The 26,526-nt window shown below is 41.6% G+C and overlaps 1 protein-coding gene across 3 annotated transcripts in view; it reads right to left on the minus strand.

Moving 5' to 3' along the window:
• tmem108 (transmembrane protein 108) overlaps positions 1-26,526 on the minus strand; it is a 61,707-nt gene that overhangs the window by 20,366 nt on the left and 14,815 nt on the right. For 2 of the 3 annotated variants that reach the window (XM_084747546.1, XM_084747544.1), the window contains exon 2: positions 5,337-5,420. In XM_084747546.1, coding sequence (XP_084603672.1) covers positions 5,337-5,376 — 40 coding nt within the window. In that variant the 5' untranslated portion in view covers positions 5,377-5,420. Of the gene's footprint in view, positions 1-5,336; positions 5,421-25,694; positions 25,817-26,526 lie in introns of those variants that run through there. The other variant, XM_084747545.1, reaches the window with a different exon arrangement.

Genomic DNA, 26,526 nt, shown 5'->3' on the forward strand with positions numbered 1-26,526 from the left:
TTTTTTTTATGTACTGCTCTGGATAAAATCGTTAACTTAATGTCTGAAATAAAAATGTATGAGAACTAAAGGGAATAACTGTATGTTCAGCTCATTATCTAAGGGGATAAACACACATTAGTGCTATTTTGGAAGCCCCAGGGCATTGAAGCATAACCAATAATTAAGGATGTCCTCCTGACCGCCCCGTCGGCTCTCCATGGATCACATTTAGCCTCGTTTATGCTAATCGCAACCACTCCACAGCAGCGGACAAACCTCCATGGGATTCCCCCAAATCCCTCGGGGCAAGTGGAGAAGGCTTTATCTACCGTGCTCATCAGAATACCAATGAGGCTTTATCACATCATACCGGCACACACACCGCGGCGGCTCTGCTACCTAACACAAAATGAATTCATATCTCGCGTCTGAGGATAAAGGCTGACAGACCCAAACCAAAGTAATCATAAGCTTTAAATGGGGAGTTTTGTTGAAGGTAGTCCAAGCCTTTAATTTTAAGCTTTGACGTGCCGTCAGAAACAGATCAGATCCATCAGCTTCAGGCAGACAAAACCCTTTATCAGCAGGCCGACGGGAGAGCTGTCTGACTAACTGCTGCTAAGATTGGATTATCACGCCTGGACAGAGCGCTATGGGCCCTGACTCACTTCAGTGGACCCACTGCACTATTGAACTATTACCACTACCAACAGTACTATTACCAGTACTACTACATGTACCACTATCACTACTACAATTAATACAACTAACAGTACTACTGCAGCACTATGACATAAGCATTTAGTGACTGAGTCTGAGTGACAACCAGTTTTAAAATAATACCTTGATGGAGACTGAAATATGATCATTTACTTGACATCTAGTGGTGGTGATACACAATATTCTGCAAGATTTTTTTTCTGTGGTGTATGCAGGGTTGTTTTATGGTGGTGGCGCCCAATGGGATATCTTTTCACAGGGCACAAAAGCCCTGATGGCAGCCCTGTCCACCACTGTTGGGGCTTGAGTTCCTGTAAATGTGTGCATAGACACTGTTCTTGCTACTACTACCACTGATGTGGTAATGATCCTCCTATTCCTCCTGTCACTCTGACTTAATTGTTACTGTTTGCTTCTAGCTTGTAGCTGCATACATTTGTGTTAATTTGGACATCTGCTGCTAGTAACAGTTGGGTTATAAAGAAAAAATCAAATGTTAAAATGCAAAACGATGAAGTGTGAAGCTATAAAAACTGGGTGAATCAAAGGGTGTTGTGCTCTACAGAAATGCTTCCATGAATGTCGCTCTTCCCAATTAAGAATACAAAGTTTGTTCAGTTATGTAACAGTGATTTCGTGATTAATTTGACAGATCCTTCTGGAAATCTTCCTACTGTAGAGACGTATGTGTCGTGGGTGTATAAATAGAGTGTCATCTTTACAGTAACATAAACAGACACATTCCTTTGGTTTGCCCCTGGGTGTGTTCGTCTGCCACTGTGCGGAGAGCGTCTGTCCCACGGGGGGAAACAGACAGATAGGGCACATCCTGTGGCCCGCTGGAACCATCCTGGTGGAGGAGGACTACTGCATGGGCGGAGCGGGGAGGGCCCTACAGATGTGAGCGCAGCGATAAGAGGGGAAAGCTTTCGCAACAGGATAATGGCTTCCTGTTTGAATGCTCTACAAATTGTTTGTCAGGTTACAGCAGCTTTGAACAGAGACGTGTTTATCAGAGGATCAGGTGGAGGGAGAACGGGAAAACAAGAACAACAAAGGGTTCTTGTGCTGTTTACTGGGATAATGATTTAGCTGTAGCGACTGTGACAGCGGCAAAGGATCTAACAGGAAGGAGAAACGTTAAACAGGAAGTTGTCTGGAATCTGGGGAGCGCACTAAATTACAGGCCTGCAGATATACAGCTCCATTAAAGTCACCGACACTGACAGTGTTTTCCTCATACTGAGAATTTCGACATTCTTGCTGTTGTTTTGCCACTTTAAAAAGACCACAAACTGTTGCAGCACCACACTTTAATCACACGAGACGAGACAAAGTCAGATTGGGAAGATTACTCAAGCCTTGTGTAATCATTTACAATTCACACCAAGTGGTCTTTCAAGCTATCATTCATTTTTTAGGGAGCTGACTTCAAAACACAATTTGCAAGAAATTGCCTTACTTGTCAGGCTTTGCTTTGAAGACCGAGCTGCCAGACGAAACATAATTGGCAAGAAACAAGTAAGTTCTCCCCATTGTTTCAGTGTTCGCTTAAGTACATGGGGAGCACTGACAGAAAAGGTAGAAAATAGGACAAAAACCAGCGCAGAAGGCAGAGATCAACAGTAAAGATTGCTCGCTTGCCTGGGGCAAGTGAAATGCCACGTCCAGCATTTTTCCCAACAAATGGTAAAAAAAGCACATAACTATTTTCTTAACTGATTAGTTGTTAAAGTAATTTTTCATGTAAAAATGGCTAAAAATGCTGTTGTTTTTGGTAAATTTTCAGTTTTCCATCAATTGAGAAGTAGGCTCATGAGCGTTTTGATTTCCTTTTGCAACTAGTAGAGTTGCCCTCTGCTGGTCATTAGAAAGATTACAGGTTTAAGGCACCTCTGCATTGGCTTCACTTTTCAGACCTGGAAGCTCCATCCACTATTTATTACGTGGTCTAAGATCGTGATGTGGATCATCCATCTTAGTTCTTTTCTATCTGCAGCATCTCTTCTCTTTCCTGCAGCTAAAGGATGTTAAGGCACATCTATCGGCTTGTCCAGAGAGAGAAATGAGAAATGTCTCTGTGCTGCATAGAGACAGAGATTTCAGAAGGGCCTTTCAGCTCTGCACACTGTAAAAAGGGAACCCTGATGGAAGTGTAACGTGCCTGAGGTAACTCTGGCCCCTGCTGGATCAACTGAATATGCAAAACGAAAGGGAGTGCTATGCTTTCAAAGACTGGATCTAACTGAACAAAACCAAGAAGAACCTCTATAATATGGTCTCAGTATAACCTCTACACAAAGCTAGTCCGCAGCTTCGACTCACACTTCCCTTTTTCATATTAAACTGCTGGAGTCTGACCCCGCTCCACCTCTGCTACAGCTTAAAGCACTTCGCTCACAGCAGTCCAGTCTGAGTTTATCACTTCTGAGGGATTGAGGCAGATTTGTCTGCAGACAGCCTTTGGCTCCGCTGCCCTGAGGTGGAGCTTCGGGGTGCATACCAGATATCATCAGCCTGTTTAGCTAACTGTCCAGGAGCCTGGTGGGTCCCAGTCTGACCCCCATGTTCCATATGCATGTGACATTCTGCGCTGGTAGCCTGCCAAAGCTCTGTACATCCACTCCCAGAGCCTTGATCCTGTCCTCTGAATTTCAAGCAGCACAAACTCCAACTTTAACAAGAACTAAGGGGATAGATCACTGTATGTACAGTATCTAAGGTCTACAAATTGAGGTTCCCCATCAGGGTCTCCAGCTTTAAAGGAGTGTTCCTTTATTCAGGCATGACTGTACACCAAGAGAACAAAGCAGCATTATTAAAAGGTTCTATATACATATATATATATATATATATATATATATATATATATATATATATGAGATTTTGAACATTGATATAGCAGCAAACAACTATTTGCTATGTAAATATATAGTGGAGTAATGGTGTTCTGTGCAGAGAAATAAGTCATACTACCCATGTGTGTTGTAATCCAAGCTTTTCTGTTCTTTGTTTTAGTAGCTGCTGCATGTTAGTAATGTGAACTCTAAAGGTGCTAAAGGGCTCTAACTCGACTCAGACCTGGCTTCTCTTGTCTTCCATGCGAAAATAAGTAACTTCATGGGTACATAATGTTAAATTTCCCAGACCAGATTTATTTGTTCCGCAAATTTTGCAATCTCTAGATGTCGCTGAATGTCGTAGCACCATTAATGGATTAGTTTGAAATTTCAGGAAATACACATATTTGTTTTGCTGGAAAACAGAAGAGAAGATGGATACAACACTCATATCTGTCCATAAATATAGAATAAATATAGAGCTACAGTCAAAAGACCAGAGCTATTCAACTTCAATAGCAAGTGGGCCAAATAGGAAAATCACTGGGGGGTCATGGGCCACACAGAATACTTATTAAAGGCTACAAATAACCGGCAGCTTCTTGAGTCCCGTATCTGACACTTGGGCCTCTGATTGAACAGGCTTGCAGCTGACTATTAGCTTACCTTAGCATTAAAACTTGAGGCAGGGAGAAAGAGTTAGCCTGGCCCTGTCAAAGGTAAAAAATCAGTTTCCCAACATCTTTAAAGTTCCCCAGTTAGCATCTTATATCCTGTTTGTTTAACCTGTACATAAATTATGGTTTTAACTGGGATTATCTGTTATACATGTATGTTGTATAATGTCCTAATTAATGAGCTGTAGAGGTGCTGGAGGGCAAATGTTTTTTACCTGACAAAGCAGCCAGTTCCCCCTGCTTCCAGTCTATATGCTAAGCTATGCTAACTAAGTCCTGGCTGTAACTTCTTATTTAACTGACAGATTTGGGTGTGGTATTGATCCTCTCACCTAACACCCTACATGAAAGAGAGTAAGCCTCTTTGCTAAAATGTCAAACTATTTCTGGAAAATCAGATTGTACTGAAAGCTCCAATATATATGACTTGGCATTTAATAATAATATAGAAATGCCTGAGCAGCAAACAAAATAGATGGCTGGCATCAGCCAAAGTCTGTCGTCTGAACCCAAATCTAATCAGTATAGAGTTATATTGTCAATGCGCAGTATTTTTAACCCTCACACTCTGCAATCATACAACTAACTTCAGATGTCTGATGACGCGAATGCTTGCCAGTCAAAAACATGTGCATCATTCCTATCTCTATCATCAATCCCATATGACGTGACTGCAGCATAAATACTAAGCAATCCCAACCTTAAACAATGGCTGAATTTAGAAATTTCAACTTAAAATGGCCCCAATCTGCAATATGTTTCATGTAATGTGGTTACTACTCACTGGAAATTTCCCACTGCCTGATTTTTTCTTTTCACAATCATTAAAACTCAATTAATGACTGTTAACTGTAACATGTAATGCAAAACTCTCAAAAATAAACCAATTATGTTAATTTTTCTTCAAGTAAAGATGTTTGGTTATCATACCAATAAAAATGTACATTGTTTGTGTTCAGTTCTTCTAAATTCATATTTGTAACACAGACGTTTACAGATATTGTCTATTTTAACTATTTTAAGCATCTGCAGTGCCGACTTGCATCCTGAATTCCTGGTTGCACAGCCAGGACACCCTGCTGATGCCCTCATCTGTCTCCCTGTTGGGTCTACTCACTCAGCAGCTGGCAGCGCAGGACCTGCAGGCTTGTCTTCATGGTATCATGTGATCCGGCTCCTCCTCCACAGTGCTCATGGTTATCTAGTAAAGAGAAGAGACAGGAAACACTCAGCACTCCGGTATAAAAATCATAATTATTCAAGTCATGGTCAAGCATCCGTGTGATATACCGCGATTATGTCTGGGCAGGTTTCAGTCGAGTAGACATGGAGAAGGAAGAAGGGATTGTAGACATGATTGTGTGGATTAACCCTGACAGTTTAATCCTGGTAATGACTGCCAGACAACAGTTACAACTCTCACAGCGGATGATATGAATTATATCTACTAACATTTCGCTATAACAGAGCAGGTCGGACTGCAGTGGCGGTCAGCCTCAGCTGCCAGGCTTCAAATCAGCATTGGCATCCTGCAGGCTGTGCTGGTCAGTAAAACCAATTATGGAGCATTAAACATTGACCAGTAAGCCTTGTTCTGAGACAGCCACTGCATGTGTGTCAGCGAGGCAAGTACCCAAGGGTGCTCTTTAGGAGAATGACTCACTGATGGCCTTCTGTTAAATGAAAGGCACACACACATCTCCTTTCACCCCCAGAAGAGTGTGTGCATGCATGTGTGTGTGCATGTTTGCCTCTCTTTGTGGAAATGCCCTTGGGCAACGCACGTGCCCACACCACTTCAAAAGGAGAGTATTTGAACATACACACACACCTAACCACCCTTCACCCTACCTGCATGAATAATCTGTTGTGAGTGTGACTTGTGAAATTGGATTTGCGCCCCCCAGGACGAGGGGTCTGGTTTCAGGCAACCTGTATTTCAGTGGGAGACTTGTGTGAGAGGATAGGGACAGACAACAAAAGCAAAGGGTAGTAGGGTACTGATCCTTTCATAAGGCTTCATTTCTCATAAATGCAGCCTTGCTCCGGAGACTGAGAGGAGGCAACACACTACATCTGAGTCATCCTGTTTATATTGCTGCCATTGTGGCAACCTTTTAATGGCTGCAAACTCTGTGGGCATATAAATCTGAACCGTGCACGACCAGACTATTCTGAGATTTTTGAAAACTTTGTTGAGTAATGGTGGAAAGAACAGATGAACATGCTTGTGCACACAAAGAAAAATATGACAAAATGTTTAGATTTGCATACAACAGCGACTATGACAAAGGTATAACTGCTGAACAATATTGCACATTCTGTAATAGGTGCTGGGCGTTGTTGAATACTCTGCTTCATTCAGATTCAGATTCAGATTTAAATAGCTTTATTGGCATTAATAAAAATGTTACTGCCAAAGCAGTTTGCAGAAAATTCACAACATATATGTATAGAACAGACTGTTGCTATGGAGGCAGTTCTGATCATAGACTAGAGGAGCAATAACATAATTTTAAATCAATATTTTGTATCAAATTATTGATTTTCTTTAGTAAATAACCATGTCATAAGTGGGGTATCTATCTATCTATCTATCTATCTATCTATCTATCTATCTATCTATCTATCTATCTATCTATCTATCTTGTCATTCTCTGAATAACTAGATAAACCATGCAACAGGCAGGAAATTTTAATAGACCTCTGGTGTATTTGCCTGTTAACAAGGGGAAATCAAAAGCATGAAATAATGGGCACAGCACTGTATCAAATAACAAATTGGAAAGCTCATTTCTCCTCCTGGCTCCATTCTCCTATTACAACACGGAAATAAAGAATAAAATGAATGAAAACAATAATGTAAAATAAGCAACTAAACTGGCTATTAAGGCACACTTTTGGATGATGAATGCACACAATTCTGCACTTGTTCCAAGTGTTTAGAAAATGAAAACAGAGATGCTTGCTGCTGTGCTACCCTTAACTCACAGCTTTGACTATGAAGGCGTGGGCTCAGTTGTAATATAGTGCGAGTAATTGCAAAAGAGATGAGGCTGCAAGAATACAGTAGTACCAGCAGAAAATGAGTTTTTTCCCAGAGTCACATCTGAAGAACTGATACTAGCTGCAAGCGTCCCAAACCCCTGCTCACATCCACTCATAGCAACTCATAATGCTGCAGTGACAGACACCATTGCAGCTTCACTGTGCTTTTAATTTTTTTAGTGTCATGTTCCTGCCCTAATGAGCTCAATGGCAGGGTGCGAAGAGAGCAGCTGAGCCTCTCCACGGTGATTACACCTCATCAGCGCTGCCAGGCCAACGCAGGCTCATAGACACGCTCTTTAATTTGCAGGGCACAAGGGGTGAGGCTAGGGGAAGGTGGGTTGGGGGAGAGTGGATATAGTCACAGGGAGTGTTTCATTTATGCTTGTTATCACTGTGCAGAGCCAGGGTTTTGTTGAGAAAGGAGCACAAGCTGCATGGACAAGAGACAGGCTGCTGCTCGGGCCTCCTGCTGAGCAGCTGAATCATGGTTCAGCTCTGCTCTGCTTTTACATGCAGGTAAAAGATAATACAGGATGACAGTCAGGGTCGCAGCACTGCCATAACCAAAGAGGTTCACTAGTGGCTGCTGACAGTTTTGTTGCTGCGATGCTTAACACTCTACCACCAACACAGAAACATGGATTCATATCCAGGACTTGCTAGCAGACGGGAAGCTGGTGAGGGATCACGTTCTTGCTGCTGCACAAGGGACTCCTCCTGGGTTGGTGGATGGAGACCCTACATGGAGGCGGAGTTGGTCTGTTCACACAGACATTACCACTACGTTACATTAAAAAAACGCAGCCCCCTCATTCACTGCAATGACACCGCTGCGTGGATGCAGCAGGGGTGCTAACACACAAAGGACTCCAACAGTTTATTTGGATTCCCATTAGCTAAAGCCATGACGTCAGCTAGTCTCCCTGGAGTTTGGCAGAGAGATCAAATATTGACAACAATTACATTATTATACATTCAGATAACACATAACCTACAAAGATACAAAATGCAAGCTAATCTACATCAATAAGTTAATTGTTAGCTCAGTTAGCGGTCTTATTAGACTAGGACACAGCCTCCAAGACCAGTCGAGGACTGTTTGAGGACAAGAATACAGTACCAAGATGATCTGCAGTGGCTCTGACCAAGACTATGACTAGGCAGATAATGAGGACAAGGTGGATTCAGGCAGGGACAGGAGGCGTGAAGCAGTTGAGAAGCAAGTACACATCATCTGTCATGTTAATAAGTCTATGAGTATTTATTGTTGTGAAGTTGGCAGTTACTTATTCATGTGTTTTGAACAAAAAGACTTGTGTGATGTTAAATTGTGTTGAAAAAATTAACATGTACAGTTTCTTCATAGCCCAAAGAAGTATATTTTAACAATTAAAACAACATCAGAGACATGCGCCGAATTGTCGACTAATGACCTGAACTAGTAACTATTAGCTGACAAGGAAAAACTTAGCAGCCCTACTGTTCACCGCACAATAACTTTCCATAGTTGAAAAAGCATCTTTTTTTTAACCTCTTTGGCATCTGATACCCAAACTACTCAAAACAGACTTCCAGGATCATATTTCATCACCTCACTGACATCTGAGAGAACATACTCCCACCAGCGCTGCCCTTTGTCTTTTTTTAAACTCACTGTTGTTTGGTCTGAACACCCTGTGAGACCTGGAGGTGAGAAACTTCATGAACAGTATGTGTTAATGCACTTTTGAAGTTTAATGCTTTAAAGTGAAAAGAAGGCAACTTCATCTGTATCTGCGAGGGCAGATGGATGTCTACACCCACTCCAAGTCAACAACAGTGTTAGCAGTGACTGCAGAGCATAAGGAATTTGGCATTCCAATTAACCCTTCTTAAGTCCCGCCCCCTTTTGCTCTGTGCTCCAATGCAACTGCACATTATGCAGAAGGAAGTGTGCATCCACTCATGGAGGAGAGGCCATCTAGTTCTATTATATTTGAGAGAAGCCAGACATCTCTACAACTGATATCTCCAAAAATTGGCATCTCACACAGAACCATATGTAGTTTTGATTTTGGGGTGAACTGTCCCTTTAAATGAATGAGTCAAACACTAGGCTACTGGACTGACCAATGATAGGAGGATTCACAGATGCAAAAATGCATCATACTTTTCCTTTGCTTCACAGCGTCAGTTTAGCACTTAGCGCTTAGCTTCCTACTGAAGAGGGAAAAAAAATATTGCATGGCAACTGACATGCACACAGACGGCAGCCATCACCATGGCAACCCTAATAGTACATTATATTCATATTCATTCACAAGGACATTTCGGGCCTCAAACAGAATTGGGAAAGAAGAAAAAAGGAGGAGATTTGGAATTACAGAAACCATATAGGCAGAGTGAGAAATCCTGGAACAATCTGCTTGTCTCTGGGACTCTGGGTACAGGCTTTATGCATGTGGTCCTGCTGACAGGCCCTGGTCCCCGAAGGTCCCAGACTGCAGCTCTGAATAGTGTGTCTGGAGGGGGCGCAGACTGGAGGCCAAAGCCAAGGTCACCCGAGACGTCACAATGAAATAAGCCTGTCACTCCATCTCTCTGTGGCCACCAGCCGCAGGGATAACAATGCTTTTAATTTTGGACTTCCCTCGATTCTGCGGTTATGTATAGGAGTTGTGGCAGCGGGCTGGCTGCTTGCCCACAACGGCTGCAGCCTGAGAGCTTTTCCATAACAACAGAGGAGGAGGAGGAGGAGGGAGAAGGAAGGGAAGTGTGGGAGTCGACAACGACGGGTGTGAACTACTGTTGTGTTCTCACAGTCAACTGATAACTGGACCTGCAATCACAACTGTTCCAACTGATGCTTCTGCGGTGCCACGCTCTCATGCTTTGGTTTATCTCCGCGTTCTGACCTGGACGGAGCTTCTATCTGAGGGAGGAGGTTCAGAGTGGAGAGAGGTGAAGTGTGAGAACCGCGGCTTTGGAATAATTGGACGGATACATGCAGCAAAATTTTGTGATGTGTAAAGATCAAGATAAATGGCAACTGCAGCAAAACTATTTCTCTGTTAATGAGGTCCTGTTTTTAAAAAGGATAGTTTGGATCATTTGTAGTGAGTTTGTGTGATGTGTATTTATAGTCAGTGTATTACCTACAGTAGGTGGTGGTTGGCACATCATCCAGTTTGGAGTAGCAGGAGTACTGGTACATGACGCTTATCATTGCACTGCTATGGACAGAGTCAGCAGCAAAATGTAGGGTAAATGGGGGATGTTTGCAACATGGGACAGTTGCAACAAGTCTTACTCCAATCAGAAACATGCTAGAATGATGATCCTCATACTGCACATGCTCAGTTAGACTCTCCTCACATAAATATATACGTTGCAAATGTCCCCAGTCTCTGACAGGGAACCCTCATAATATGCCAAATAATCAGACTCCATTAGCAAAAACAGCAATTTTCCTTTGCAAAACAGGGGAGCTGCTGGCCTAACACTGCCTCGATCTATTTGTTTGTTTGTTTATTTTATTGTGGGACTTTGGTGAACCTGAACTAGCCCTTTAAAACACTTAAGTCACACAATAACACAAACTTACCAATCGAAGTAGTGGTAAATCAGCAACTCAAATATTCTGTGAGGTACAATTACTGTTCTTCCCAAAGGAGTCTGGTGGCTTTGAAGAGAATGATATTTGGCTTATATAACTGTGGTTTCCCGTTGGAAAAGGCTGACTAACAGCAAAGTAAAACAGCAAAAATATTATGAATATAGCATACACTTCAAATAATATAAACTATTTTTGGTGGGCATATATAAGGTGGCCAAAATGCATTTTGCTGTTGACCCTGTCCATATCAGTGCAGTTCTTACTGTAGCTTCGTACACTGAGACTCCAAATTGGGGGCTTGCTGAACGCCATCTACTGTAGCTAACACACTGGCTATAGATAAGAAGCCTGCTTCAAATAATCCACACTATCCCTTTAACGTAATTTCTTCTTTCAGCATTTATAGCACACTTACAGTAGGATCTCAGTGGATCATACAAAATGTGGTTACATCATTGCTGAATTCATTGCATCAAAGCGAGGGCTCGTTGTGATCTCAGACTGTTCAGCTCCATTTCAACTTGTGTGAAACCGACTTCCCACAGCCCTGCCCTTCCACAGTGACCCAGGGGACATTCTCACACAGAGGGCGTCCATTTTTCCTTTGATGTTGTTTTACCCTTTAATGGAAATCAGCAAACACTCCCTGATAGCGCTGTGGCTGCAGTCTTGCTCTGTCCATGTGTTTCTTGCATTCATGTTCATAAGGCCCCAACCTTGCGGAGATTGTGGCTGTAATTCAGCTTTACCTTTGAAGGTGCTGACGCCATCTTGGTGACCTTGCAAAACAACCAACTGTTTGGCACCAGCCACATAAGACTGTGGCTTATTGTGCAACAGAGAAGCTGATTACTGACTATGAACAATTCTGTTATGAAACCATTTTTCGTCAGCAGGAGCGTTAAAAACCAGTGCCAGTGACTCAAGCACAAGATAGACTCTGAGGCTTTGATAACTTAATTGTCCAGCCAGGATACACACAACAACTGAATGGTTACAAATATTGATCTGATGCAACAACAGGCCCAAATCAAATGCAAGCAGCAAGACTACAAAGCAGGAATGGGCTTCCGGGGAGCTTTCGAAATCCCTCCATCCCAGAAGGCGGACATATTGCTGAGTCACTGTGGCGAGCTGTATGTGTGAGCGCTGTCAGTCGCGGCCCTGGATGGTAAACCTGGCAGGATGAGTTGCTGGTGCTGCGTCATGAAGGCTGGCAGAGGATGAGCAGGTTATCAATCAGCTGCACCACTCTGCTCCAGGCCCTGCCCGCGGTACAGCAACACACCAGCCATTAAAAGAACATTAGGCTCCCAGCATGCCGTTCACTCACCCTCCCCGCCTCAGCCAATCACTACTATACATCATTTGGTTACATAAAAGCAGAAAACATAAGCCTATATGATACTAGCTTCAAATATTGTATCTTTAAACAAACATTGAAGAGTTAAAAAAGCTGTTATGGATGCAAAATGTTCTTTACTACTGAATAATTACATGTGGCACAAGCTGTATGGTCCTCAGAGGAATAAAGCATATTTTATTCAACTTCATGTCTTTTCTAACTTTGTTTCAATTTCTTTTATTTTCTGTTTAAAGTTTCTGCAAAAATATGAGTTTTTGGATCATACTGAGCACAGTGATGAACACCAAAGAAGCAGATTTTGCCGCAGTGTTTGTTTCAGAAGTTTCTACTGAAAATTTCATGTTATTTTTCTATATGAATCTGGGTCACTGTTGGAATCTTTTGTAAAAGTTGTAAATCCAAGCTGACTACATATTCTACAGATCCTACATGAAGCAGCATGACAGAAATCCATTCTTTTTAAAGGTCCGGTGTATCAGATTTACAGGGATTTACTGGCAGAATGTGGCAGAAATGTCAAAATTGCTTCATTTTCTGTTTTCTTTACTGTTTGTGGACAAAACAAGACATTTGAGGACGTCGTGTCGGGCTTTGGGAAACTGAACAACATTTTTAAACAGAGTAAGTGACAATGAAAGAAACTGTTAGTTGCAGCCCTAGTTCAGTTAGATCTGGTGTTGCATCCATTGACAGCTGTTTCTTTTATCAGACAAACAGGTAATGAATGAAAGCTTTGTAGGTGGGATTAGGAATGGATACACCATCCTCTTGTATTGGAGCCAAAAAAAAATAAGAGACAGACAATTTGCCAAGAGAAGTGAGACCAGTGTGGTCGAGATCGATGCAGCTGTACAGAAACACCAATTCCTAAATTGGCAAATGTTTCAAAGTGAGCTGCTTCTGTGTTGACTGAAATTATGTTGGATTGATGCACACCTGCCTCTGACCGGTTATGTCAATACAACCTCCTCCAACAGAAAACCTGAACATCATGTCAGATTTAATAGGCAAGTAAAACGAAATGGCAGGTCAGTTTGATTATTAAAGTCCACATGAAGCTGAAAGCAGAGTGCTAGCTAGGGAGGGCATGAACGCCACGCCACCACATCCGTACAGCTACAGATGTCAAGTAACTGAACTGATTCTTCTGAAGCTGAAGGTTTATTAAGGTGGTGAAAATCTATTTTTCTGTTGCTAGTTTGCTAACTAACTCATGAATCCTGGCCAACTCTGTACCACTAAAAGTTGAAGCATGATTGACAGGTGAATGTCATGATATTATTGGTGGAAATTGGTTGTTTCTAGTTTGCATAAGGATGCGTAACATTTTAATGAACAGATTTTCCATCATTTTGTTGCAAAAATGCAATGAAGTAGATTTTTTTGTTGTTTTGTTTGTTATATGACTGGGTGATTTAAAAAGGTTAAAAAAAACATTTTTCATTTCATCTTGACTTTGAGCTAAGGATAGTTAGCTATATGGACCAAATTTTATTAAGAATAAAGGGGAATCCAGGTAACCAAGCTCTGCTACATGCCCATAAAGCATCTACAAACAAATCTCCAGGTATGAAGCAGTTAACAACAACAAGTAAAACGCCTCCAGGTTTGTGTTCATATGTCACCGACGGCGGCATCATGTTTATACAGATAGATGTAATGTGCTCAGTGAGCAAGCTGTCAGCTCACATCCATGTCTCAGCTATAGGCCCCCGGTCGACATATTTTATATGTCAGTACTGAGAAAGCAGGATAGTGTAGCATGAAAGGATGATGCACTTGTCAATAGACATTAATGTTGAAGCTACAGAGCGCAGCACAAGAGCAGGAACATACTGTTCTGAGTATGTGTTAGTCACTACCTTATCTCAGATATTAGTGGGAGTGTTTCTTTATCTTACTTTGAAGTCCTCCATCCTCATTGTCATACATGACAAAACAGAGAATCTCAGCTTCACTCTCACATCGCATCAACAATGAAAACCTATTGTAGCTCTCACAGGATGAATGAATCTCTAACTCGTTCAGTGGAGAACTCCCACTCAGGAAGAGCAGTGCTCAGGGGCAACTGAGGAGGAGTTGAACAGCATCACCGGCCTCTTCATTACTCAACACGCTCACACACAGCCAGGACCAATGACTAAAGCAATTCATCAGAGGAGGCATGGCCGAAGCCCTATCTGTAGGTGTGTGAACACATGTGAGACACAGACAGAGAGATAAATGGTGGTCAGGTAGAATTCCTGCCCATTCGCACAGCTGATACAGGGTCCTTTCACAAGAAGAAAGTTTCACAGTATGAGCTTCCTGTGCTCTTCAGAGTTGTTTTACATCTTTTGGAGCAGGTCTAATCAGGTCGCAACTCTGTCATAACAGGTCTCAAGTCCTTTAGGGCCAGTCCAAGTCAAGTCAAAAGCAAGATATTACAAAGTCAAAAACCGAGGGTTTTGCTTTTAAGACTCAAGTCTTTTGCAGTTTAGGATGAGTCTGAGTCTCAACTCTGTCTTGACAAGTCTCAAGTCCTTTAGGGCTGGTCCAAGTCAAGTCATAAGTAAGATATTACCAAGTCAGAAACTGAGGCTTTCGTATCTAAGTCTCAAGTTCGTTAGACAGTCCAAATCAAGTCTTAAGTCCTAATTTTTGTGACCTGAGTCTGACCTGAAACTGTGTCCCAAGTCTAAAGTCCTTTAGGGCCAAGTCAAGTCATATGCAAAGCAAGGCTCTAAATTAGAAACAGAACCTTTTGCTTTCAAATTTTGGTCTACTCAAGTATGCCATGATCCACCACAGTCAAGTCCAAATCAAGTCTTAAGTCTCAACTGCTGTGACTTGTGTCCTGCCTGAAACTATGTCCAAGTTTCAAGTCTTTGAGTCAAGTCTCAAGTAAGTCAAATCTCACAGATGTCCAAGTTAAGGCAGACTCAGTTCTACAAGGGTGCTAAAGCATGCACTGCAACTTCAATTTAATATTTTGCATCCTCATTTGAAATGCAAAACGCAAGGTGGTAGGTCAGACATCCATGGAGTCCACAGCTGTCCGTGTACATGTCCTTTTGGTAGTCAGGGCGCACGGATGTGCATCTTCACACGCATCTTCTATTCTGATTTGTGTATGCGCAGCAGTACAATGTGCAACTGGGCAGGGTGAAGGTGAATATAGATCAGCGGGTGCAGTGATTATTAAATTCTCTCTTAGCCAGTCACATCACTGGTCTTATAGCTCTGAAACAGCTGTGCCAGTCACAGTAAAATGATAAGCAAACAGAAAGCTTTACCTGAGGTGTCATGACTGTCATTTTATGGTTTCTTTTTTGAAAAGTATCAGTTCAGGCACCCTTCAGGCACTGGGAGACTCAAGTCCTCATCTTGTTGATTTAATTTTACCTTGTCAAGTCTTTATTGTGTCAAGTCTAAACTAATCATGCCTCAGAGCAGTCTGGTCTAATTCACATCTCAAGTCTTTATTTTGTTTATCAAGGTCCAAACCAAGTCTCAAGACAAAAGGCTTTATTAAGTCCAGTCTCACAGCAGTCAAGTCCAAGTCCTCAATGTTATGACATAAATCAGGCTTGATCTAAAATCTCAAGTCAAGTCGAGCCAGCGCTTTCAATGTTCTATAAAACTGTAAGAGAACGTGTCAGACTCAGGCATCGTCACTGGGCAGTCATTAAGACCAAGGGAAGGCCAGACTGTCTGACGGGTTCGGCAGGGGATTGAATCAGTGGAACAAAAAGTGAGACAGGTAACAGAGCCCCAGGGAAGCACCTGTGACAGACTCGTTATATCACTGGAAACAGGACACCGCAGACTGAATATCAAGCACTTGGAATGATTGAAGGAGGAGTGCTGTCAGTAGGTGCCTTTGATTACTGCTGTTGAAGTCAAACCCGACACGCCATCAGCACACAAGGCAAAACATTACTTGTGATGTGCCCTGTGTTTTTGTGCCCAAAACTGTTGTCTGTCTTGACATATTTAGACATTACATTATGATATTTAGAGACAAGGGAGAATTATTGCTAGAATCAAAGAGTAAAGACTATTTTGCACCAAAGTTCAACAATCACCCGCAGCGAAATCCATTATCCAACCAACAAAAGCCTCATTTGGCACATTTTTAAGAAAGGGAGTGGGCGATTATGGGAAGATCACAAAATCAACTAAAACAAAAATAGAAGAGACAGTTTGAGAGAAAGAAAGCACAGCAAAAAAAGTTAAATTACGCCGCTTCATCACAAAGACCTCAATGTACTGAACATCACAGATAGATAAGCTGTTAGATGATGTCCAACACTGAGTCTGATTTGATGGATTTCTCCTGTAAGACCTCCCAAGTGGGTGATGGTTGGCTTTTCTGTTATTGAAAGTGCACAGAAACTCACACACCTGGAGACTTTGAGACCAGTATTACCTGCAATTTCTCTGCACAAGCTTATTCCTCCTCTCCTGAGAGAGTTCTTGAGCCAGGCAGTAAAGCAGCAGACATTGGGATGCAGCTCACCCTCGCCACTGTCTGAGCCGTAAATATCCTCCCCTCTATCTCTGTCTCCCTCCTTCTTCTTTCCGTCCTTACGTGACCCCTGGCCAAGCGAGTGACTGACTGCGAGCGGCTCGCTGTTGATGAAGAGTAACGTGAAACTACAGCGTGTCACGTCCCGCTACGCTTGTCACAACCGGTAACACAATCAAAGAATAACATCGCCGCCAAACAGGTGAAAGGGGCTCAGGCTGACAGTTAAATTCACCACACTCACTGGATGCATAATGACACTTGCCAGAGTCATTTAGTTTTTGGTGCATTGGACTGAATACAATCCAGACACTCATGAAATCCACATTTTAAAGTTCTCACAAAGTCAAAAACAACCTTTAAATGCAACTGAATATATTTGTGGATAAAACAAGACATTTGAGGATCTCATCTTGGATTTCAGGAAACATTAATTTATATTTTTCACCATTTTCTGACATTTATAAACCAAACAACTATTTTTCAATCAATCGGAAATAATGGACCAATTAATCAACTATGAAAATGTTTTAATTTCATCATAAAAACATTATTTGGAATAATAAATTGTCAGGCTCAGTAATCATCTTTACCTTTCTTCCTCCATCTCCTACACTCTTCTTCTTCTTATCTGGGCTCCTTTAACACACAGTTAAAAACAGGAACACTTCAGGGGACAGCTCCAGCTGGAGACAAGCCAACAAAAATGAGCACTGTCCCTGGGAAACGGGGACATCTGGTCACCCTAAGGTAACTGTAACTGTTAGCAGCATTTAGCAGGCAGCACTGGGACGAATACAGTCTCTAAGACCGACAGGGAAACAGTCCTGAGGTTGTTTACGGAGTTTGCTGATGGAAAGCTATAGCACTACTTGTTGCTAAAGTGAGTTAGCTAACTGTGCTGTTAGCTCAGTTAGCTGTGACTCAGCCCAGGGGTGTTGGGAGAAAAACCCAATAAGAAAACCACCTTCTTACTGTAGCATAGACAAGACGAAATGTATCCATGAAACATTTTCTCCATGGTATCGCAAATGAAACATATTTCTCTTAAAACAAGGCTGGTATCATACAGACTTGTGGATTCTACAGGAGCACATATCATTTTTTCACAATCTTGAACGCTATTGGCTACTGTGAATGCCAGTGAACGTCTGCAACATGTCCCTCCCTAGCTGCCTGTTTTTACAGGAAACTTTTAACCAATAAACACTCTGCTTGCCGAACTTTAATGCACCCCAGGTCTGCAAATGTTATGTCAGAGTAAATATACAGCATATCCCTATTACAAATAATTATAATATAGTGTTTTCAACCCAAACACACCTCCTTGAATATAAATATTTGATCACACAAGAGATTATTTGAGTGATCAAGCTGATATAACTGCAAAGCCACATAAAAAAGGATCTGTGCTAAAGGGTATAAGTGCTTTCTAGCAGCATTTGGTCGATAGCAGATTGCCTTGTTTCAGACTGTGCTGTTCACAGGGGATATTTGATTTGTCGACACGTTTTCCTCCCTCCTGTTTGTGATTCCGCACTAATGAAGTGAAATGAGGTACTCTCTGAACAAAACACTTCTTTCAGTTTTGTTCACCAAAGAGAGAGGAGAACGGGAGACAGAACAGGTCAAAAGGCAGGATGAATAACGTGAAAAAATTATTTTGTACAAGGTGTCTGATCCGCAGCCTTGAGAATAAGTGAATAATTAGACTGCATATGGAACTAAGTTAAAATGAAATGAAAGCGTAACCCTTTCTCTGCCCTTTTTGTCTTTCAGATCTAAAACGCCCGGGGAAAAACATTTGATCAAAGCCTCATCTTTGGCTTCTGTCTCACAGCCAGATCTCCAGACCGTTACATCTCTCGGTGCGGCTGGAAGCTGTCAGGCCGACAGACAGATTGATATGTAAAGTCTGCCTCTCTAGCTTGGCCACATTGATTATCGGACCAGCGCCGCTCGATGAGGCCACAGTAACGGATAACAAGCACATAATCCGCCACGTAATAGCTGTCAAGGGTCTAAATTTACTCCAGAAAAATAGGCTGGGAGACCTTTGATGAAGTATTTGACCTCATCAATCAGAGATTTTATCACAGCTGGATAGCTACGTCTCTGTAGACTCAGCTTCTTAACTTCTAAAGCATTATTTTCATTTAAGAAAAACTATTTTCATACTTGATTCAGACTCAGCTAATGTGGTTTTGACTACAGCTCTTGATTTAGCTTCACCAAAGGCTGAGACGACCAGTTTGTCGAGTGATAACTCTCATTGCTGTATGTTCTCCAAGCATGGATCCTTGGCAGGCTGGGGATGATAGTGTAACTTTGAATAAGCGCACGGCTGTCTTATTCCCTGAAGCGGAGGGAGACGTCAGAGGGAAAGGCTGTTACCGCTCAGTAAAGTGATCTCCAACAGCGGTTCTAACTCAGGGCTTGATGTTGTAGAGAAGCTGTGAGCTGCAGGGCCTTTCTTCTCCTTCATCTCACATCTCTCTTTGCTCCCCACTTCTTTAATGTCATGTCATGCTTTCATCCGAATAAGTATCTTCCTCTTCTCTTATCTTTTCTCCAGGCTAGGTCTTCATGCTCAGAGCGCCTTGAACCAAAGAGGGCGTTTTAAAGCTGCCGGGGGTGGGACATTTCACGGGCAAATGGAAAGTTTTTGAAAAATACAAATACAAAGAATAATTTAAATACTTTCACCCAGCAAGTAAATGGGAACCAGCGCTTCAACCTTTCTTGCAGCTATGTGTATCTATGTGCACATTTTAAGTGTGCAGAGTCTCACTCACACTTCAGCACAACGAAATGCTGATTCTTCTACTGTATATCGTTTTGTACTAACAGTGAATTATGCCAAGCAAGTACAAAACAATGTAGTTATTGAGCTACTTCAGCTCAGTATAATCTATTTCCAATACCACACATAGATTACAAAACAGGTTAAAAAGTTTTTCATAACTGGGGCTTCATTTATAAAACAAAAGTTTGATCTTTAGTATGACACAGATTTAGGGAGTAACAGATTACATATAACATATATTAATAGTTTTTTTTCCCAGTGAACATGAAAATTGTATTGTGTAACTGATCATTTCCAATCATATCACAGATAGCAATTGCAATTTCAGTCAAAAATAATCACAATATGACTTTTTTACCAAACCGAGCAGCCCTATTACTAATCAATAACTTTAAGTTAACAGTGGATCAAATTATTATATGTAGTGTAAAAGGGGCTGCTTATCATGACATGATTGTTTTGGTTTCATGGCCCTAAGTTTTACTGTTTCGGTTCACTCTTCCTGTTCTCATCAGTGTTGTTCTCAGTGAAAAAGTTCTTAAAATCCCATATATGCTTTCTGCACCTTCAGCACCAAACAGCAGTCAAAATTAGCAACTCACTAATGAACTGGGACATTTGGCAGCTAAACAGCCAGATGTTTCCCTCAGGAGCTAAGAGGAGAATGACTAGAAACACTACTGACAATGAAAGCTCATGCTGTTCTGAGTCTCCTGAATGTAAATAGACAACAGTCTTAATGCGTGTTCTGCCTCAAAGTGGCTCAAAAAAAAAAAACAACAAAAAAAAAAAACAACCCAACAAAAAGCAGTTAATGCAACTTAAAAGTCGACATTTCTACACTGTTCCTGCACTTAAAACACAGTGAGAATTAGGACATAATGTGCAATTTTCACTCATCATGCAAATGTCAGACAAAGACAAAAGACAAAAGAAAAGAGCAAGCTATTATCATGACTGAGGAGTGACATTCAAAACGTATGTAAGCTGTACTTGAGAAGTGGAAGAAATTCTGACTAATCAAGTTTAGCAGAATTTAAAGAAGACTGACAGCAGACTGAGAGGAAAATTCAGGGTTGCATGCTTGCATTACAGAAGGCTGACTGTACGGTAAAATGAGTGTCAACATAAGTAAGTGTTCACTTTCCCCTGTGTACACCTCTCTGACATCAAATTAATAAAAAAATCTACCTGAAAACACAACTGCCCTGCTCCATCCATTTATTTTGTGTTTTAGGTAGCTTTAGGTTGAAAGACTGATCATTATTATTATGAATATGACTTCTGTTATTATTGTCTAATTTTAGGATATACTTTTCCTTTTGTCATATGGACGTTTAAACAAATGAAAAGCTAAAATATGAGTTGTCCAAAACTTTTGATTGGCAGATATGTCTGCGTTTACAGGAGCAGCGGAGGTTAGCAGATTTCTTGTAAAGCCGGTGACGTGGGTGTCCTCCATCTGACAGACAGCCCGTCTGCAGCAGGTCGAACACCTGTCACACCTCACTTTCTGCCAATGAAGGTGATGGCCGACCTGCTGGTGGCCAAACGGCACTTCAGGGACAGCTGACATGTTTTGAGAGTCACCACTGTGAGGAATAGTATGACTCAGCTGGAGAAACGGCGCTTTTCAAAGTGCACAACGTGAGTCAAGATACTGCTGAAAGCCCAGACGAAGACCCGCAGCGGTCGAAACATGTTGGCATTTTAAAGGAGAAATCTGTAATATATTTACTGTAATAAATCATAACATGGTCATGATATGTCATCAGAGATTAAGTAACGTGCTTGGTTAGGTTTAGGCAACAACAACTACTTGGTTAAGTTATGAAACAAAAGTACTTTGTTAGGTTCAGGCAACAAAACTGATAGGTTAGGAGTCAGGCAGAGCAGTGGGCTTTTGTTTTCTGGATAATGGGGGCAAGCTTCACCTTGACAGACAACTAACAGTTATAAACAGCTGAACAACTCACATTGTAGGACTCATTCTTGCTTCTTATTGTCAAATTATGATGTAGTGCTTGTCTTGCACTCCTGCAGCCTGCCTGAGCTTCCTCAACTCTGGGGAGGAAAGGGCAGTTGGAAACAACTTAATTCAACCATTGACTGTATATCAAAAAAACATTTAAACCTATTTATTATACTGCAGTTTGGACTGCAGTAGTAATTTTTGGATGTGCAAATGTTACATATTGCTCCTTTAAATAAAGGCTATTTAAGTTTTAGTTGTTACTATTTATATTTTTCTTGTTTACCCTGTTTTTTTTTCCTGTTTTCCAAGAGCATCCGCCACATTGTTCATTTATGATCGAGTATACCAAGCAACCACTCATCTCCCTTTCTCATGAGTCAAGAATAATTTATTTATTTTGTAGTTTTTTCAAAGGTTGAATGACTAATTTGTTATGAATCAATTCAAACTGCACCAGGGGAAATTTATGTGTGAATATACACTCGGTTTTAGAAATCACAGATTATAACTGAAAGAGAGAAGCGCCACCTTCCTGAATAAGACCTTATACATTTGTCTTGTTTGGAGCAAATTATTTCTAAATTATGATTAGACTCCTAAAATAATTTCAGCACAGAATGAAACAAGAAGGGAGCTACAGAGAGGGAGAAATATGCAGACTGAATGAAGAATTTATCATTAAAAAATTATCTGTGAGATAAGGCTTCAACCAAAGTGTGAATCTTCCTTGTGCAACTTTAAATTCCGATTCTCATTCAATAATAAGCTTTGCTTTTCTTTGTCAAGGTTTAGAAATGGTTAGCAACCTCCATGGGACATCCCGTCCAATCACATCTCTCTGTTCAATCTGTGCTCTGCTCTGATTGGTGAGGCAGGAGGTATTTTTAGCTCCAGATATTCAATAAAAGCAGACACTTCTCCAGAGATTTTAAATTGAGACAAACAGACAAGCCAACACCACAGCAAAATAGCATGACACAGCAGTTGCACTGCAACGCCAAGGGTGCTGTCAGCCACCATCTATCCTGCAGCCCCCCAGCGGGCATCACAGTTAACACAAGGCCTCCCTGAACGCACCTTACCCTCTTATACTGAGCAGGTAAAGAAAGCCAGCCATGCTTAATCACAGAGAGGAAGAGCACGAGCACAGGCTTTGATACACAGAGTCAAAACTTTGAGAGTAGAAGCAGTATTAGAGCACTGCAGCACGACTGCTGCAACATTAAACTGAGAAGGACCATTTGTCAAAGTGCTTCCCACTGAAGTCCCCTCTGCGAGGCTGTTTCTGGTCTTCAGACTCGTCCACCGGCCTCAGAAGAAACGGTGACTCATACATCGATAAAGGTTAACTGCACTGCTCTCACATCCAGACGAGCGCTGATGAAAGGATGGATCTTCACGTACGAAAGAAAGACGCAGTTTGGAGTTGAGCTGCGTGTTTAAATGATTCATGTCACCTAACAAAGTATCAGGCATGAACATAAAAGCAATTTTATTTGCCTTGAGGGCGAGAGATTAAAAATGTAGTGGTGCAAGATGACAAACGCAGGATCGTACCCACGGGGCGTGAGCCTGGCCTCACTCTTCTAGGTTTTACTTAATGCAAAATAAGACGCCCGGGGTTGCCACCAACATTGAGGGCATAATACCATAAACAAGTCTAATCCCCTCAAATCAACATAACAGATGTAACAGGGTGGGACAGTGTGTTGATTTCAACATGCTGGGTGTTGAGTGCAAAAACAAACTCTGGTCTCTTAGAGTCACTGTCAGAGCGGTTTGACGTCTGAGGGGACTCAAGTTATTATTAATGAAGATGCTGCAAAATTTAATGGACTAATGTAATAGAAAAGTGGTTCCAACCCTGGGGACTGGGACCCCCTTTGGGGCCGTCAGATAAATCAGAGAGGTCTTGAGATTATTTACAAGAAAGGACTTCTCCATGGGGCGGGAACTAACAATTATTTCTAATTATCAATTAAGCTGATGATTATTTTTAGTCTAGAAAATGTAAAAAAAATGTGTTAAATAGGCTCATAAAACCAAAACCAAAGGATTCTTCATTTATGATCAAAAATGACAAAGAAAAACAGCCTGAAAAATCACAAACTATTTATCAATTATCAAAATAGCAACTTATTTCCTTTCAAATGACTAATCAATCAATCAACTAATTGTTACATCCCTACTCCTTTCTTTATATTGTGAAATACTGGATAATTGACCAAATAATCTTAACTCAAGATCAACTAACTAGCTTCATTGCTACTGAGGACAGTCAGATGCACCAAAGATTCACAATGAGACAAAACTGTTTTTGAATGTTTCAGGGAAAAGTTGCAGTGGTGTGAACTGATCCATCTCAGCTCGACGAAAGCCAGGTGATAGCGTCACCAGAGACTCAGCTGTCAGGTAAGCAGTGTCTAAAAAGATACGTCACCTGTTTTTAACAGCCAATCAGCTCATAGCAAAGTCAGCTGGTCACGTTGGTTACAAAGTTTTGGACAGAGGAAAGAGAAGTTCACCTCATCAGTTTGTTTGAGGAACAGCCTGTATGACACAAGGCTTAAAATGAAAATTTACTGCTAAACTCACAACTTCACTGCTTTTGCTCTGCTCCCTCACTCCACTCCTTTAATGTTTTCGCCGTTTAATCATTACTAGAAATGCAACTGAAGCAAGTAACTCACCATCACTGTGCTCATTCATATTTAAAGATGTTATATCTTCGATACGGCTATAAAAAAAAGCCTGAAAAACCATCAATTAGGGCTAAAGTACGGAAAGTTGTTGCTATGGAGACAATACACTGTCTCATGTGGTCGCATTCGTGCAAACTGGCAGGTTTTCAGAACGCTGCAGACGTTTGCAGGGAGTTGAAAGTTTCAACTTGTCGTGTCGCGAATCTTTGGACTGAATAGGACTTAAATTAAAACGTGAGATGGGAAAATCAGTCTCATAGACAAATGCAACCTGTGACGAGTAATCTAAGCAGATTTTTCTGGTCTTGAACCCTCATCCTACCAACAAATTATACAACAGCTGACTGGGGACCCAAAGAGTTAACTACTGTAAGAAACAAAAACCTAGAAAACCTTTAGAAAAGTTAAAGTAAATTTACTTGTTGTGTAAAACAAAAATAGTAGATGACATGAGGAAATCTCTATCTGTATCTTTTAAAATGAGTGTGTTACTTTAAATTATTACCCATGCAAACATAAACTCAACCAATAAATAGTTCCATCTATTGAAAATCAATAGGTGGAGTTTATAGAGTATTACACTGGTATATTAAGAAGCAGGAAGTAAAACAGAAAACATGTCATTCAGGACTCAACAATAAGAAGCAATTTTTCATGCAAAGTGGCGGAAAATGTTGTTTTCTGCCTCTTAAATATGGAGATTTCCTGCTCTGCTTCATTTATTATCAAATTAAATTATCTTGGACTGTGGTTGACATTTTTCACTGTTTTCTGACATATTACAGACTTTGCAGCCTTAGATTAAACATGACAATTATAAATATAACTAAGGGCTGTGGGTACCCCAGTCAGTGGGATTAAGATTAAAGGGTAACAAATCAAAAATGTTGGGAAATAAAACTGTGTGTCTTTTACAATTGAGACCGATGTGCGACTAAGGAGACTAAAGAAACTGATGTAATCATAAAAGGGAATAACTAACTGAGGAAATCCCTTTGTTCCAGAACAATACTGTTTGTCAGTTCCACTGAATTCCACCCGCCTATTGTCACATTTTTGTTCCCTTACATCTTGAAATGCATATCTTTCCTGATCTGATAATGTCACTGCGAGTATCTATGACCAGCACGGGAGCTATGTCCGGAGCGGGACAGGAAACAAGGCCTTCTGGTGCCCTCAGGAATGTCCATGATGTAGACACAGCAATCCTGTGCTGCTGTATACAACAATTTGCATCACGAAGGAGGAAATACATATTGCTTCCACTGTGTCTCTATACTTCCCGCCTCGGTTCAAACATACTCTCTGCAGAAACAGGACAGCAACATGCCTCTAGAGTCCAGGAAGTTCCTCACTCTATGCACACATTCCTAATTTTACCTCTTGACGCAGCCTCTTGTCTGGGTGACAATGGCAGGAACGAACAGCAGTGGGGTAGGATGTTTTTTGGAGGGGGGGCGCGTATTGTACCTCGTTTCCTTGAGCGGTGCAGCAGGGACTGCCGAGAGCCAGCTGGGACGAGAGAACGAGAAGAGCCACATCCGTAGAGAACGTCCAAGGTCCAGAGGTTTCCCGCCGAGCGATAACCACGTGTCCGGAGAGGCAGGGAGAGACGTTGTATTGTTCTCCTCTCTCCTACTCCTCCTCCCCACTCCGCTCCATCCCCCACTATTAGAGAGACGGATTAAGTCCAAGAGCTGCTAGTCCTGAGAGTGTGTCTGGCTCGCTGTACGCACACACACATAGCGTCAATTAGGCCTCCTCTGTGTGATTCAGGCTGACAGACGAAGGCAGATGCACTCTACAAAAACATGACAAGGACAATTGGTCTGAAACTGGAGAATTTACTCATGGATGAGGAGCCCAGTTGCTCAATTCTCCAAACAGACTAAAGGCCTAATAAGCCAATTACAGCAAGGCTAAATTGCATGTGGTACAACACACACACACACACACCAAATAACACATGCAAGTTTGTGGTTGGCACACTTCAGAGGTGATTCAGAGTGATTCAGAGCTTGGAGTCTTCCATCCGGACAGCGGTGACCTTCTTAAGAGAGCAAGAAGTAGAGAAGAAGCGGTATTTGGTTTGGTGCTGGAAGTGTAAAACTTGATGGAAAAGGAGCAGTGGCAGCCACAGCTTTAATGGCTTGAGCCGGCGCTCCCTGCGGCGCTGGGACTGATGTTTACCTGGAGATGACAGAAGATGTGACGGCGTGCGGACCTGACAGGGTTGACATTTTAAAGTGAGATCCTACTGAGGACAGTCCAGTGGGAGTCCAGTTACAGTGGAGGAGGTGTC

This window comes from Lutjanus erythropterus, chromosome 21 (genome assembly GCF_056507025.1).
Source record: "Lutjanus erythropterus isolate fLutEry1 chromosome 21, fLutEry1.hap2, whole genome shotgun sequence".
NCBI classification, from domain to species: Eukaryota; Metazoa; Chordata; class Actinopteri; order Lutjaniformes; family Lutjanidae; genus Lutjanus; species Lutjanus erythropterus.